The following is a 16,887-nucleotide window of genomic DNA, read 5'->3' on the forward strand; positions in this document are numbered from 1 at the left end:
GAATGAAATTACCGGTAAGAGCGCTGTGCTTCAAACTCGTCCTGTATATGAAAGCCCTCATATGCTGGTGTTGTGTAGTAATGAGCAGACGTGACTTCAGCGGCGCTTGCTAACTTTTTTAATGCGCGCACACACTAGATATCATGAAATGGCAAACTAGATGTGCTACTTCCCATGCCATTGGCTACGTGAGCCCAGAGTGATTATGGGACATGTAGTCCATATACTACATCGATGAATTCTAAACTGTCATTTGTCACATGAGATTAAGAAGGCCAAATCAATCCATACCAGTGCCTATAGATAATGTTGCAAGTATTGTTAATTCAGTACGTGACACAAATGGATTCGGACCATAAATAGGATGTCTTGCTCATGTAGTAAACCTAGCTACTAAGAGAGCTGTAGCAATCAACGGTGTGCCCTGCCTCACTTTACAAACAGTAAAGATTGTTCTCAGCACTTTTATGCAATTTTTTTTCATATCAGTAAGAAGTAAGCACATAAATATTATGCACTAAAATGCATGTTTATATGATGGCAATTTAATTTTTGCTCGTTAGCAAAAAAAAAAAAAAAAAAAAAAAAAAAATACAATTGTTTTTTGTTTTTTTACAGAGCATTAAATGTATTGAATCGGATCGAAAATCATGTCCCTCGTATCAAAATTCGTACCGAACCATGACTTAACTGTATCATTGCATCCCTATGGAACACCATTGCAGAAGCTATGACGGGAAAAATTTTTCTAAATGCTGAAGTTGTTAAGTGCATTTTTTTTTTTTTTAAACACATTTTATCTATTCTGTGTTTCTGTGCGGTATAAATATTGTTGTTTTTTACTTAAGAGGTATGGTCTATTGTTTTTAGTTGTGATTTCTTAAAAAGTAGATTTGAATTTAAGAGTAAATATCGCGTTTAAATGGGTGTACTTCATCTATTAATATATACTGTATTCGCACTTTAAATTGGTTTAAAAAATTGGGGGGGGGGCGCAATAATATCGCATATCGCAATAATTTATGAGAATAATTATCGCACACTAAAATTTGTTATCGCGACAGGCCTAGGTAGGGGTGTAACAGTACACACAAGTAACATTTTGGTATGTACTACGGTACGTGCGTCATGGATCGATAAGGGGTTTGGTACAACAGGAAAAAACAAAAAAGCTTTTTTTAATCACAGCATTTGTAAATGTTTTTTCTGTTGGCAAAAACTAAATAGCAGCTCTCGTTTAAGTTTAAAATAAATAGAATAACTAATGTGAATTTGTGTTTTTGTTGTTCTAACATTCTTTAATTCAGTTTAATTCCGTTTTTTTTTTTTCGTACGGGATTGACTGAGGTAACAGTTAAAGTCAGGTAGCACTCACCGCCCTTGGTACAGTGTATCACAAAAGTGAGTACACCCCTTGCATTTCTGCAGATATTTAAGTATATCTTTTCATGGGACAACACTGACAAAATGACACTTTGACACAATGAAAAGTAGTCTGTGTGCAGCTTATATAATAGAGTTAATTTATTTTCCCCTCAAAATAACTCAAAATTTAGCCATTAATATCTAAACTCCTGGCAACAAAAGTGACTACACCCCGGCAAAAAACATACATGCCTAAATGTCCAAATTGAGTACTGCTTGTCATTTTCCCCCCAAAATGTCATGTCAATTTGACGGTTCATTTCATTTTACAAAGAATTACTGTAGTTTAAGAGGTTAAAACCAATATAATTTAGGTTGGTGAATTTAAAATAATTACGCAATGGACAAGCTACTTTGTTTAACAGTCATACTCTAGTGGAATTTTTTTTCTCTTTGTTCCTCACAGCAGGGGAATGCAGTCCCTTATTTGCATGTCATGGTATAAAAGTCCCTAAAGTTTTTACATGGTCACACTTATACAAATATAAGGTCTGCATAACATATTTCCATTCATCTTGTGCCTTTTAGGGACAGCCCCTCTCACTAGACTTCAAATCAGCAACTTTAAATTTTCTGTCTTGTAGTTAAATTTTTTTTTTTTTTTTTTTTTTTGAATAATAGTGATTAAACGCTGGTTTCTTCAATCGGTACAGTACATTTGCTCAATGTAATATAAAAGCAGAATTAAAAAAAAATCTCCTGATAGCTAGCTGCATTGACCCTGCCCTTGATAAAACACAGTAGACCAACACCTGCAGCTGACATGGCACCCCAGACCATCACTGACTGTGGGTACTTGACACTGGACTTCAGCCATTTTGGCATTTCCTTCTCCCCAGTCTTCCTCCAAACTCTGGCACCTTGATTTCCGAATTACATGCAAAATTTGCTTTCATCTGAAAAAAAACACTTTGGACCACTAAGCAACAGTCCAGTGCTGCTTCTCTGTAGCCCAGGTCAGGCGCTTCCACCACTGTTTCACACACGCCTGTGCACGGTGGCTGTGGATGTTTCTACTCCAGACTCAGTCCACTGTTTCTGCAGATCCCCCAAGGCCTGGGATCGGCCCTTCTCCACAATCTTTCTCAGGGTGCGGTCACCACTTCTGGTTGTGCAGCGTTTCCTGCCACACTTTTTCCTCCCCACAGACTTCCCACTGAGGTGCCTTGATACAGCACTCAGGGAACAGCCTATTCGCTTAGAAATTTCTTTCTGTGTCTTAGCCTCTTGCTTGAAGGTGTCAATGATGGCCTTCTGGACAGCAGTCAGGTCGGCAGTCTAGCCCATGATTGCGGTTTTGAGTAATTAACCAGGCTGGGAGTTTTTAAAAGCCTCAGGAATCGTTCGCAGGGGTTTTGAGGTAATTCGTTGATTCAGATGATTAGGTTAGTAGCTTCTTTTCATGATATGCAAATTTTTTGAGATAGGGATTTTTGTTTTTTCTTGACTTTTTTGTCAAAATCATCAATATTAAAGCAATAAAAGGCTTGAACTACTTCAGTTGTGTGTAATGAATCTAAAATATATGAATGTCTAATGTTTAGCAGTTTATCATTTTATCATAATATGCAAATTTATTTAGAAGGACCAGTATTTATTCAGATTTAGCATTGGAAAGAGGTAAAAAACGTTTATGTATGTATGTGTGTATATATATAATTTATGTATATATAATATAGTGTTGGGTATCGATGGGACCCGGTTCTAACACTCCGGTTCTCCCGGAACCGTTCGAATTTTAAAATTTCGATTCCATGTTTTGATGCCCTGACCGCTGAGCGTAAAAAATGCTGCTGAAAACCACAAAGAAGAAGCCACAAGAAGCGCGTGTTTGTGCATTGCAACTTGATTACAACCATGGACACGTTGCGGCGACGCTCAAAAGTTTGGCTTAACTTTACAAAAAAAAATGACCAGTCAGCTCAGTACAACATTTGCAACACAACTATATCATGCAAGGGTGGCTGCACGACCAATTATGCACGACCAGCTTCATGGAATATAGCCTAAGTGCCAAGTGCAAAGCTAGCCGAGTGCTACGTAGTTGACACGCTGCGCCGTCAGAACCAGGTAAGTAAAAACAAAAAATTACGTCTGTCTTCTGCTGTTCCCGCGATCCAACCCGAAATAAGCAGTAGATGATGGATGGATGGAAAATAGTACGAGAAATCGTGTTATTACATCGGGCTATAGTCGATATCATGTATATAGAACTAGATGCAAAATGACAGACTCGACAGCGTTAGAACATATAAATACATGCAAAATGACAGACTTTTTGTTGACCCTTCCTCTTAAAAGAATCTGAATCGAGAATCGTTTGGAACCGGAATTGAAACATGCAACCGGAATCGAAACCGGAATCGTTCAATTTCAAACGATGCCCAACCCTATATACAGTACATATATTAACAAATGGTTTTTCGGCACTTCAAATGTAATAATTATGATAAGATTTAAACGTGTTACTGTCCCACTAAATTATTTTTAAACAAGACTCATGCAGGAAAATGCTTTGCTTCATTAAATCCTTCATTGAGTGAGTCCACTCAAATCCGCACAAGCTGCTCACCTACACACAATGAGTTGCCACAGCAACTGTTTAACAAGTTAAACAATGATTGACGCATGCGGCGCTTTTGAAGCTCGCTTCTCTGGCAACATCAAACATCAATGTCTGTCAATCATTGTTAAGTTTAAGTTTGCAACTCCAGTGCACTCACTGCCAGACCAACAAAGAGCAGGGAGAGGAAGAGAGGGACAGCTCATCTATCCCCATCCGCGATGGACTGAGGACGCGAAGTTTGAAGCGCCAAGTAGCGAGGGATCGCTGTATTAGTTTTTTTTATTATCAAGAGGTGCGGGTGTGCTGGGCTAGGCAATTTCAGATTAAGAGGCAGGGTACACCATGGACTGGTCGCAAACCAATCAAAAGGCCCAATGACAACCAACCATTTCCTCTCACATTCACACCTGGACAATTGAGCTTCTTCGTTTAAATTAACATGCATATTTTGGGGGGAACATTCAAACTCCAGACCAGTGGTTCTTAACCTTGTTAACGGTACCGAACCCACGAGTTTCACATGTGCATTCACCGAGCCCTTCGAAATTTCATAATGAAGAATTTTTTTACTCATTCAAAACCTAGCAAGCTAACATCTAAGAGAATTCCTTTTCAAATTTCTTCCAGATTTCAAATTCACTACAAATAAGTTTGCCTTATGTAGATCTGTTATACTTCCTCATACCAAGTGCCAGTCAACCTTCCACTGAGCAAACAGATTTCTTCTCCCATCAGACAAAGGGGTAGCAGTTGAAAGAAATTGAATAAAACCTGTAGACTGAGGGCAAACCAGTCCAAAACATGGTTTAAACCACCAATTTGCCTAGATTTAGACAGCGGACAAAATAGGACTTTGCATTTCTTAACCTTTACCCAACCCCTGAGGCTTATTCACAAAACCCAGTTAAGAACCACTGCTCTAGACTAATGGTCGACCAACAAATCGGTCAGCCAATATATCGTGCCGATAAATGGACTTTTTTTAAGATCGGCCATTGGCCAGTATATTCATTAATTCATTACTGCTCAGCTGATATAATAGAAGAACTTATGTCAGCTGTATGGGTGCTGATCTTTCATATAATATGCCGACCGATATATTGGCTGGCTAATAAATCGAGCCGATATAGGGATTGATAGGATTGGCGGCTATTGGCTGATATAATAGGATAACTTATGTTCACTGTTTGGGTGACGATTATCGATAATTGTGATTTTGCATCAACTTTTGGCCATTGTTACAAAAGGAAGTAGCAGTAGAGAAATTTAATCTCCAATTAGACATTTTTATATAATGTGTTTCAGTTACCTTTCATAATCAACCATCTTTAAAAAAAGTATATCAGCTTACAAAATTGGCTTTAGACATTGGCAAATAGGCTGGCTATTTTTTCAAAATTGGCATCGGCCTTTGAAAATCCTATAGCGGTCGACCTCTATTCTAGACAGGAGAAGCACAACAAATACTGCATGTGACCACTAAAGTGTTAGGCTGCCCAAAGGCATAGGTTTGGTCTTAATATTGTTAGGGACGATATAACAGCATAACCTGCATGTACACTTTATGCTGGGGACGGGACATTAATAAGACCAAACATATTGGGTGAACGGGGCTACATTTCTCACCAATATGAACTAAATTAATTGATAGGCTAAATGATTAATGCAAAATAAATCTGTTGACCTATACTAACTTTCACTGCAAATTTATAACGTCTTAATCTGATATATATATTTTTTAAATCTAGTCTTTTTTTTTTTTTTTTTTTTTTTTTTTTTTTTTTTTTTTTTGAGTGTTAAAGACTACTTAACAGATTAATGTGTCAGATTCTTCCACTTACTTGCAGTAAATATTACTATTTGTTCGTATTGAGCCCATACATTTAAAAGTTGGTCATCTTTCACCTAAATCAAGAAAAAAAATTCTTTCAAATAATGTTTTGAACAATATTCTTGAATTAAGAACATTTCTGACAAACAAGTTTTTCTTTTAGGATTAAATATACAAACATTTTGCTTATAATAAGTCTGTTAAGCTTATTTTCAGCTGACTGTTTTTCATATTTCAAGAAATCTCAGTGAGTAAAATCGACTTGAAGCACTGTAGTAGTAGCAAAATTAGTGGCGCGTTCCCCACCTCCACAACATTGACGTCTTTTTCCATTACTTACAGTGGCTGCTGCTGGCAGAAAAAAACTTCTAATCTCTTGTCTTTGAAGGGGGCGGGGGGAGGCGGCAAGTTGTATTTCTGTCGGGCTGTGTGTGTGTGGGGGGGTTCAATTCATCAGCCAATCAAACGTGCGTGTGAGGGGAAAAAATGGACTGGCACATTCAGCGAGTGAAAAGGGGTTAGTGTAAGTCTGAACATAATTAAAGTACTGTAATTCACTTAATAATGGTAGGATCAGTTCTATCCTTACAACTTATAGGAAGACAATCTAAATGACCTATATTACTGAAGTCATTATATAATGCAAATAAGGTTGCTTAAAAGTTGGTAGGGATAATTTGAGCATCCTGAAAAGTTGGTAGTGTTATGTCCCTACCGTCCCTATGCAAACCTACGCCCTTGAGGGTGACGTATCATTTAATGCTCAATGAAGCTATTATTTTAAATATAACTGCCGTGTTTGCATTGGTTTTGACTTAAGTTCAAATCCGCATTATGTTGCCCCTTAAGATAATGAATGGAACTAAAAAACCACAAATGACTAAAGGGACCTATTGGTATTCCCAGTAACATCCTGGCTGCTACAAATCAAGGTGGCATATGGAGCGAACCTCACACTCCAGTGTTTGTTTACATCTTGCAGATGCCTCCCTGAGCTCGCCCCTGCTGTTGAGATCATTGCACGGCTGTAGGCGTAAAGTGACGGCGAGGGGGGCTTGTCATGTGTGGGAGGCCTGTTTAGATTGGGGATTGGCAGGCATGTGACTGAGTGTGTCGCGGCCCATAACCCCTCTCATCCTCCCAGGGGACGATTTCGCACCATGTTATTGTTAATAACCGAGATTATGTTCGTTTCCATGTCTTATTTTCTTCCATAGCCCTTCCCCTTTCCTATGTTAGCCTGCTCAGATGGTGCTTCCCTCCCCCACAGACTAATGTTTTGGTTTACTTGTTTTCATCCACCTTGTGGTGAAAATGTACTTATGGTGGAACGAGCAGCTGACAGATTGATGCATTTAAGCTCACATGGGTTTCCATGATACGGCGCGGCGTCCGTCCTTGTGCAACTGCACACCAGCATAGAGCAGTGTGATGTCATCGAGGTCTACTCACAACATCGCAGCGAGTCAGAGTTGCTTATTGGCACCCCGCCCCCCTTTCCTGAAGCGCTGCAACAACGCCCACCGAATGCGGCCGCATGCTCAGATTGAAAATTGGCATGAGTGAAGAGAGGGGAAGAGGAGGCACTGCATAGCAACGGAGCATTGAAGTAGGGGAGAAGATGCTCGGAGACTTTTGGATGCATGTCTCACCTTCATTTTAATGGGGGAAATGGCAGGTTGCAGTTTACTCTTAGCTTGTAGTTGTTTTCATGTGTGAGACCACCCTCTGAAAGCAGCTGCTCTGCAAACTGGGCCAACGAGACCTCAAGTGCATCCCTGCACAGTTACTGCTATAAATAAACATGATAAAAAGACATCTTCACCTCAGCTTTTAAGCACACACACTCTCTCAGTTTAAGAAGTAAAGGCACATTGTAGGTGCCAGAGGTCATTATTGCATATCTACCTTAAGCTTGAAATGAGAGCAAGGAGGTATGTTGAAGTAAAGGCACATTGTAGGTGCCAGAGGTCAGTATTACATATCTACCTTAAGCTTGAAATGGGAGCAAGGAGGTGTGTTGATTTTATTATTTTTTTTCCATAGTCTTGAAGCCAAACTTTGTTAAACCATTTTGCATTAACAGTCATGAATAAGAATTGCAGTATAGCAGTACAGTACTTGGCAGCCTATAGCAAATAGCATTTTAACTGAAATGAAAACACATTCATCAAAAATTTCAGATTAGGCATATGGTTGTAGCTCAAATACAGTGGGGCAAATAAGTATTTAGTCAACCACTAATTGTGCAAGTTCTTTCACTTGAAAATGTTAGAGAGGCCTGTAATTGTCAACATGGGTAAACCTCAACCATGAGAGACAGAATGTGGAAAAAAACCCAGAAAATCACATTGTTTGATTTTTAAATAATTTATTTGCAAATCATGGAGGAAAATTAACTTTTGGTATTGACCAAATACTTATCTCAATACTTTGTTATGTACCCTTTGTTGGCAATAACGGAGGCCAAACGTTTTCTGTAACTCTTCACAAGCTTTTCACACACTGTTGCTGTTTTTTTGACCCATTCCTTCATGCAGATCTCCTCCCGGGCAGTGATGTTTTGGGGCTATCGTTTGGCAACACAGACTTTCAACTCCCTCCGCAGATTCTCTATGGGATTGAGACCTGGAGACTGGCTAGGCCACTCCAGGACCTTGAAATGCTTCTTACGAAGCCACTCCTTTGTTGGCCTGGCTGTGTATTTGGGATCATTGTCAGGCTGAAGGACCCAGCCACGTCTTATCTTCAATGCCCTTGCTGATGGAAGGAGATTTTCACTCAGAATCTCTCGATACATGGCCCCATTCATTCTTTCCTTTACACAGATCAGTCGTCCTGGTCCCTTTGCAGAAAAACAGCCCCAAAGCATGATGTTTCCACCCCCATGCTTCACATTGGGTATGGTGCAATTCAGTATTCTTTTTCCTCCAAACAACAGAACCTGTGTTTCTACCAAAAAGTTGTATTTTGGTTTCATCTGACCATAACACATTCTCCCAGTCCTCTTCTGAATCATCCAAATGCTCTCTAGCGAACCGCAGACGGGCCTGGACGTGTACTTTCTTCAGCAGGAGGACACGTCTGGCAGTGCCTGATTTGAGTCCCTGGTGGCGCATTGTGTTACTGATAGTAGCCTTTGTTACTGTGGTCCCAGCTCTCTGTAGGTCATTCACTAGGTACTCCCGTGTGGTTCTGGGATTTTTGCTCCCCGTTCTTGTTATCATTTTGACGCCACGGGGTGAGCAGGAAGTTGAAAGTCAACGACAGCCCCAAAACATCACTGCTCTAGAGGAGATCTGCATGGAGGAATGGGCCAAAATACCAGCAACAGTGTGTGAAAAGCTTGTGAAGAGTTACAGAAAACGTTTAGCGCCCGTTATTGCCAACAAATGGTACATAACAAAGTAATGAGATGAACTTTTGGTATAGACCAAATACTTATTTTCCACCATGTTTTGCAAATAAATTCTTTACAAATCAAACTGATTTTTTTTTTTTCCCCCCCACATTCTGTCTCTGATGTTTGAGGTTTACTCATGTTGGCAGTTACAGGCCTCTCTAATATTTTCAAGTGGGAGAACTTGCACAAATAGTGGTTGACTAAATACTTATTTGCTCCACTGTAGTGTCACCTAATGTTATTGAAGGTAAACACAGATTATCAATAATCATCCCAGCATGATGCACTGCTAACCAAAACGACAATAAATCCCTTTAATGAATATCTTTTGAATGAAGAGTTATCATTATTTTATGCAGTTGTGTCATTAGTAAGGTTAATGTGTAAAATCATACTAGGTACTAAATTTCAGGGCAGTACATTTAATGCTGATGGGAATGCACTATGACCCACCATAGACGTGGACCCACCCTAAAATGCACTCATATTTGCCATATAATGGTGATTTGAAACGGATTAGGTATGTGACAGTTGGAGCCAGCTATCCCAGATTGTGTCACGATATCACAAAAGCCTTGCTCAGACTGGCAGCCAATATCTGATTTTTAGCCCATCCAGATTGAAACTGAATGGCTATTTTTTTAGTCTGAACAGTCCCAAAGTACAGAAATCTGAGTTGTGCGAGACGGACGGAAACGACATACGGAAGGTCGTTTCATATCAGACATGCACAAAATGCTTCTCAGTCTATACAGCTTAGATGGGATTTTACTGTCCATGACGTCACTCTATGTTGGATGACGCCATCATTGCCACAGCAACCTGTCTGGTGTGTCATTAATGTGGCCCAGTCTGAACAGTCTTATTTAGACACTTGCTAAAAATAGTGTGAACAGTCAGCCCCCAAAATCACATTTCAATTTCGATTGGAATCAGATGGCTAATTTTATCTGATTACCTTACGTTTATCTGATTTATATCTGATTTTATCTGTTTTTGTCTGTTTTTGCTTTTACTCTTTTATTTTTAGTCTTTTATTTTATTTTTTTACATGATAATGTGCACATTGAGATTTGTTTTTCAAATGTAAAGTGAGTTATAAGTAAAATGTATTATTATTATTATTAACCCAGCCAAAGCCCTGTTTCACGGATACTCTGCTTTGCCCACATTGCAGTGCTATCTATAGTAAAACTGCGTTTTTGATTTCCTAGTTCAAGATGTAGTCCACGCATCCTTTCATTGTCGTTTGGATATTCATTGAAATCCTCCATCCAGATGTGCCGCACCTTACAATGGAAATTTCTTGAACTTCTGTCTTGTATAAACCACCTCCAATTCACCTGATGGAAAGCAGAATCGTTGAAATCCGTTAACCACTATGGCAATTTACAAAGGGTTTGTCTGATGTACCTAGGTTTGTCTTTGTTAAAGTTTACACATATTTTAGATGTTACATCTTTTAGTGAGGTTGGCTGTAAAGTTTCCAGTTTTCCAGGTTTTGTTCTAAATAGTCTGGTTGAAACTTGCAAGAACCCTGTACAATACCTGACATTTTTTAATTAATGTCTTGCTGAATGTGTCAATCCATACTGACCGAGTTGTTCTAAATGTCAATTTTCTCTTCAAAAGTCTGCCTTTTCAGTAAATTTCCAACATCATGTCAGCCTCGCTGATTTATACATTGAGGTTACCATGTCAGAATCATTTCATCAGTCCCTATTCAGTCATAGCTTCAGCACTTGAATCACAATTGAGACCTTCACATGCGCTGGGGTGACTTATGACTCATGACCAAGCACCTAAACATGAGACTGCCTCCCCTCAGGGAGCCCGGAAATATTGCTAGCTAAGTGTTAGTCACAGAGTGCAATGTGAATGTTGGAAATTCATTTTTTTCACCTTCGCCATGTACAGTAATGAATCAAATGATTTATTGTTTGCGCTTTAATATATCCCTTTGACTTCAATTTCACGAAGCCCTGTGAGAGGTTATCACATTGCTTAAATGAACTAACCACACATGTTTAAAGTCATTAAGAATGAAGAAAGTATGAAAGCCTTCAAATCTTCATAATCATCATGATCCTTATTTATTGGTTAACCGGTCTTTGCTTTGACCAAATTGTACACAGATTGATGCCAACTTTTCCACATAGCGTTGGTCATTCAGTATTTATTTGTTTGTTTATTATAGGAGGAGGTGTTTAGAGGATTTGGAACAAGCACTGAACAAAAAAGAACATCAAGTACATCAACAACTACTTCAGGTACTTTAAGCACTTTTTATTTTTAAAGGGTATGACAACACCTGGGGAAATGCTAATATTCCATCATTTATCCATCAACGCATGCCTTTTGAATTCATATCATGCCACTTCGTGTAATTACAAACATCGCAACACTAAGAAAATGATAGAAATTAGGTCGATTGTCAAGCTAAAACGACCCGCCCCCGAGATGCCAGAAATCTAGCATATTGTGTGCGTGACGTCACTATAAGGAAACAACCGGCTCAGTGCTTAGTACTGAATGGCGGCGATGATGGCGGACAATTTTGTTTCTAGTTGCAGCGACGAATCCGACGTAACGAACATTCTTCTAATGGTGACGAGGAGAGTTATGAACCTTTCTTTGGTGTTTTGGGTTATCAATTTGAGCCCAAACGAAAGCCAATGCAGCCTAATGAAAGGATCATTGAGGGGAGCAATCACACTGATGAAACACCAGCGGCAACAGAAACACCGAATGGTTAGTTTTGCATTTCTTTTTGTGAAGCTGATACACCGTGACCGCAAAATAAAGTAATGTATAGAATAATTATCATTCAATGTGCTATCATCGGTTTTTGCTCTGCCAACCAACACGAATATGAATGGGATTAGAGGATTTGTTCTATAAATTTTACGAGCGATAATTTATACATGTGTCCAGTCCTATATCCAATGCGTGATATGTTTTTTTATTATAAAAGAGTACTCACTCTGGCCGTTTCCCTCCTTTGCTTTGCCTGGGGTGGTGGGGTGGTCTCATCAGAGCCACTCATCTTCCTCTTTCTTGTTATCTCGGGACATTTAGGTGGCTGCGCGTGAAGGTGGGCACCGCGTCTGCTTTCAGCAGCAATTTCTTAGCAAAACCTGATTTCATTTGTCCATAGTTCGTATAGCTTTCAGGTGTAAAATGCGCACCACACAAAACCGTGCCGGAGGCTGGGTCTGCAAAATTAGCCCTCTTAGCACTGACGAACTTTACTCATTGTCTGCGTAGTCCAGCTCTTTTTCTCTATCGTTCGGAAACTCATGGGTACTACATTGCGACAAATGGCTATTTGTAAACCACATAGCATGACAGGTTTGAACCATTTTAGCGATTTTTTTTGATGAAACACGAACGCAACTCTCTCGTCGATAAACAACGATGGCACCTGCCTCGACCTTTTGTTTCCTTGTTATGACGTCTCCGCCTCATTCGGCTGTTTCCGGAATACTTTCGGAAATGTTCGTAATGTTCGATCTATTTTCGATAATTGCTCATGAATGCGATTTATTTTTTTGTTAACTTTATTAATATTTGTTATCTTGCCACATAACGGTTCTATTGATATCTCACTGCCCCTTAGTGTTTTCATACCCTTTAAATATTTTTTTAATTCTATCCTCTGAAGTTTGTATTTCCCGTTGATTGTGAGGACAGCCTTTGATACGTCTACTTGGATTTTTACAAAACCGTTACTTATCTTGGTTAGATACACTTATAAACGAAATTGGCCATCGTAAACATGACAACAGATCTATGGTTTAATTGGTCATAATGTATGCCATTATTGTAGGGTCTGACACTGTAGTGTTGGATGACAAATTTGGAATAGGTTAAATTTTTGCATGTTAAGCTGTTTTTTTCTCAAATCTTACCCTTATTCGACCATGTTGTAAATTGCATTACTTTTTCTGAATTTATTACACCTTTTGAATGCAGAATTAATGAAATCATTGTGCTAATTTTATTGTTTATGGCTTCATTAGCGGGCCCACCTATACAAGAGAAGAAGCCAAGAGGACGTCCACCGCGAGCCCTTGCTGCCCTAAAAGCTGCTGCTGGAGGCCGACTTTCCCCCTCTTCCTTTCTCACCCCCTCACAGGGCAAACCTGAAAGTCCTGAAAGACCAGCTGAGAAGGTCAAGAGGTTGCCAGGGAGACCACCTGGCACTGGGGAAAAGCGAAGAGGCCGTCCCCCATCGTCAGGTTCCAAGAAAGGTTGGAGTGCAGGTAGCCATGCGGCAGCACAGGACAGTAGACAAGCTGGGTCTGAGTCGAAGGTGGACTTGGAAGGGGACAGAGACAGAAAGGGTACAAAGAAAACACCTGTCGGCTCTGCTCAACCACAAGATGCTAATGGTGCGCGGGGTGAATCCAAAGTTAGCAACGTGAAGAGAGCGACTACACTGACATCATTCAAATCCCGGCTCAAGGCGTTGCCCAGTGTGCCTCGGCGGAGGCGCGGACGCCCGCCCTCAGCAGAGCGACTCAAAGCTGAGGCGGCAGCGGTTCAGCTGTCCGCCTCCACTGAAAGCGAGGAAGGAAAACAGAAAGCCTCCAAAGGAGTGGACAGAGCCGCCGAATCACAGCAGTCCATGCTGACTCATGTGAATGCTGGGGAAAACCAGGACTCTTCCAATCATCCCTCATCATCATCTCCTTCCGTGCCAGACCGGGCAGTAGGACTTCGAAAAAGCCCCCGACACAGAAACCCCGTCAGGATTGTCCCACCGGCGAAGCGCACTGATGCAACTATCGCTAAACAGCTGCTGCAGCGGGCCAAGAAAGGTGGTATCAGGAAGCCACAGCTGAAGAACATAAGGCAGTTTATCATGCCTGTGGTCAGCACCGTCTCCCTTCGCATCATCAAAACCCCAAAGCGCTTCATCGAAGATGAAGGGAACTTTTTGTCCCCTCCCCCTCATATGAAGATACCGAGGATGGAGGTACCAAACCCATCAGTCTCAGAAACTGCCCAACCAACACCCACCACCTCTTCCTCCCCCTCGTTGGCGGTGGCCCCCACTACAGCAGCCACCACTAGCACCGGTACTACTGCTCCCAATGACTCCCTTTCCCCTCCTGCACCTCCAGCACCCACCCCTACTGCTCCACCAACAACTGACAGTCTGCTCAATAGCAATACCGACAATGCGGCCAATGGGCGATTCAGCAGTAGCGCTGCTTCTTGTGGCTCAAGTGCAGTGTCACAGCATTCGTCGCAGCTATCCTCTGCAGAGTCTTCCAGATCCAGCAGCCCCACTCTGGATGACTCCTCATGCGACTCTCAGGCTTCCGAAGCCACGCAAGCGTTGTCGGAGCCTGAAGACCACTCTCCGCCCTCGCAGATAGAGATGGAGCCCAACGTATTACACAGCTCCCAACCTCCCTCGCCTCCTTCAGAGCCGGAGCGTGTTTTACACAAGAGGAGTAGACGTGGACGGAGAGGACAAGGGGTGAGTCGAGGGAATCAAAGCCAGACTACAAGGGAGACACTCACCGCCAGTGCCAAAAAGCCAATCATAAGCCCACCTACGGGAGTGTTGTTGTCCTCTTCCTCTCTTTTAAACTCGCAACAAGTTTCATCCACAGCGTCGTCTTCCTCTTCGCCTCCACCTCCCCCACTCCTCACACCACCACAGCCTCCACAGTCAGCCTCATCTAGTACAGCTGCTATTAGTGAACATCACTCTCAGTCCCCTTGGCTGCCACACCCCATCCCTCCATTCATGTCTGGGTCATCAGTGCTAGCCAACATGTCGGGCAAACGGAGCCGCTCCATTTTGAGAGAGCCTACCTTCCGCTGGACGTCTTCGTCCCACCCTGAATACCAGTACTTTTCCTCTGCCAAGTACGCTAAGGAGGGCCTCATTAGAAAACCAATCTTTGACAACTTCCGTCCTCCCCCTCTCACAGCTCAAGATGTAGGCCTGCTGCCTCAAGGTGTCAGCGGAGTAAGCGGGGCTGCTCCAGGTGCCTTCCCGACACAAAGCGGAGGATCAGGAACTGGGAGCCGCCTGTTTGCCCCTCATCACCCTCACAGTCACCACCAGCATCCCACCTCGTCCCGCTTTGATGCCCCAGTCCAGAAGCGTAGCCCGTTGCTACGTGCACCACGTTTTACAGCCAGTGAAGCTCACTATAGGATATTTGAGTCTGTAACACTGCACTCGTCCTCTGGCAGCAGCCAGGGTTCTCGTTCACCACACCAGAAGTTGCCAGTATCCAGCAGAAGCTCAAGGCGTAAAAGACGCCTGATTACAGGAATACTACGTGGCCAAACACGGTCTCCTTCGCACTCCATGACCAGGCGCAGCAGTCAAATCGGGGGCCAGATGTCTTTGGGGAGAGGCTCGTGTGAGATGTCTGACTCTGTCTCTAGTAGTACCCAAAGCTCCTTGCCGGGGAGCTCTGCCACTCCACTCGCTACTAGTGCCTTAACTCCTGCTCCTTTTGGCGACTTTTCTGTTTCCATGGGTCTGAACTCACAGGGGATACCTGACAGCAGAAGAGGGCCAACTGGAATCCCACAACCTCCCTTATCTACGGCATCGTCGTCCTCCTCTCCACTTCTCTCACTCTTTCCTTCCAGTGACCAGGACACAGGGCGGGGAGCTGGAAAAGGAAGTAAAGAGAAAAACATGTTGGCTCCTCAGGAGGCAGCTCAAAGGGACAAAGAAAGGGATGCTGAGAAAATCAGGGAGAAGGAAAATAAAAAGGAAGGGAGGAAGGATATAGAGAAAAGGAGTAAGATTACCACTCCAGACGGCTCCCCCATTGCACCCTCTAGTCTGTTTATAGATGGTCGGGACTCCGAAGATGCACTTTTATCTCTTGCTCCGAAAAAGGCCCAGGGGAGAAGAAAATCAATGTCAGTTGATGCGGTTACAGACACTCCATCCTCTGAGGGGCGCAGTCTCCATGCCCCCATTACCAATTCCATTGCGAAGGAACGGTATCTTAAGAAGGGGAGATCCAGTGAGAAAGGAGCAGATGTGGAGGATGGGGAAAACGAGGAAGAGAAACAAAGTGCTCTGAGCCAGCAGGTGGCTAGCCTTCCAGGGCAGCCAGGCAGACAACATCTCCCGGTCTCTTCGCTTGGATCCGTGCTGGAACAAGCAGAGAAACAACCTGTTGCTGACAAGCGGGTAGTTGGACTTCTAAGAAAGGCCAAAGCCCAGCTCTTTGAGATAAAGAAGAGCAAGCTAAAGCCTGTGGATCAAACCAAGGTCCAGGTCAGTTTTCATATAAAACAAAAGTCTCCCTGTTTCTCCATGCAACAACATTGTATTCATTCATTTTTTGTACCATTTTTGCTCAGAAAGGTCATAGGTAGCGACTAGGGGTGTGACAACATATCAAAAAAGGTGATCTATCGCGATTTTTTTTAGCCCAAAAGGTTATCGGTATGCTCCCACCAAGAAACGATATTTGGTTTTAAAAAGGTGTCACTGTTAAAAAAATCACAACAACAAAAAGAACCAACAGGTTGCGAACAAAATCTTCCATTAAAAAAAGTGCCTGCGTTAGCTCACTGGCTGCCATTGACGGCAGAATACATCCAATTTATTTTGACTGGATTGGACTTCTAGCATCATCAATGGCACTGAAACCACAATATTCACAG

The 16,887-nt window shown here is 42.0% G+C and overlaps 1 protein-coding gene and 1 long non-coding RNA gene across 2 annotated transcripts in view; one reads left to right on the forward strand and one right to left on the reverse strand.

The window, feature by feature from the left end:
- The window catches only part of kmt2a (lysine (K)-specific methyltransferase 2A), a 132,111-nt gene that overhangs the window by 36,862 nt on the left and 78,362 nt on the right, over nt 1–16,887 (forward strand). Inside the window, 2 exon segments of the mRNA XM_057839548.1 lie at nt 11,423–11,495; nt 13,248–16,495. Coding sequence (XP_057695531.1) covers nt 11,423–11,495; nt 13,248–16,495 — 3,321 coding nt within the window.
- LOC130917822 (uncharacterized) overlaps nt 10,258–16,887 on the reverse strand; it is a 29,155-nt gene continuing 22,525 nt past the window's right edge. Inside the window, exon 5 of the long non-coding RNA XR_009063520.1 lies at nt 10,258–10,568. This is a non-coding gene — a long non-coding RNA (uncharacterized LOC130917822). The remainder of the gene's footprint in view (nt 10,569–16,887) is intronic.

This window comes from Corythoichthys intestinalis, chromosome 6, assembly GCF_030265065.1.
Source record: "Corythoichthys intestinalis isolate RoL2023-P3 chromosome 6, ASM3026506v1, whole genome shotgun sequence".
Taxonomy (NCBI): Eukaryota; Metazoa; Chordata; class Actinopteri; order Syngnathiformes; family Syngnathidae; genus Corythoichthys; species Corythoichthys intestinalis.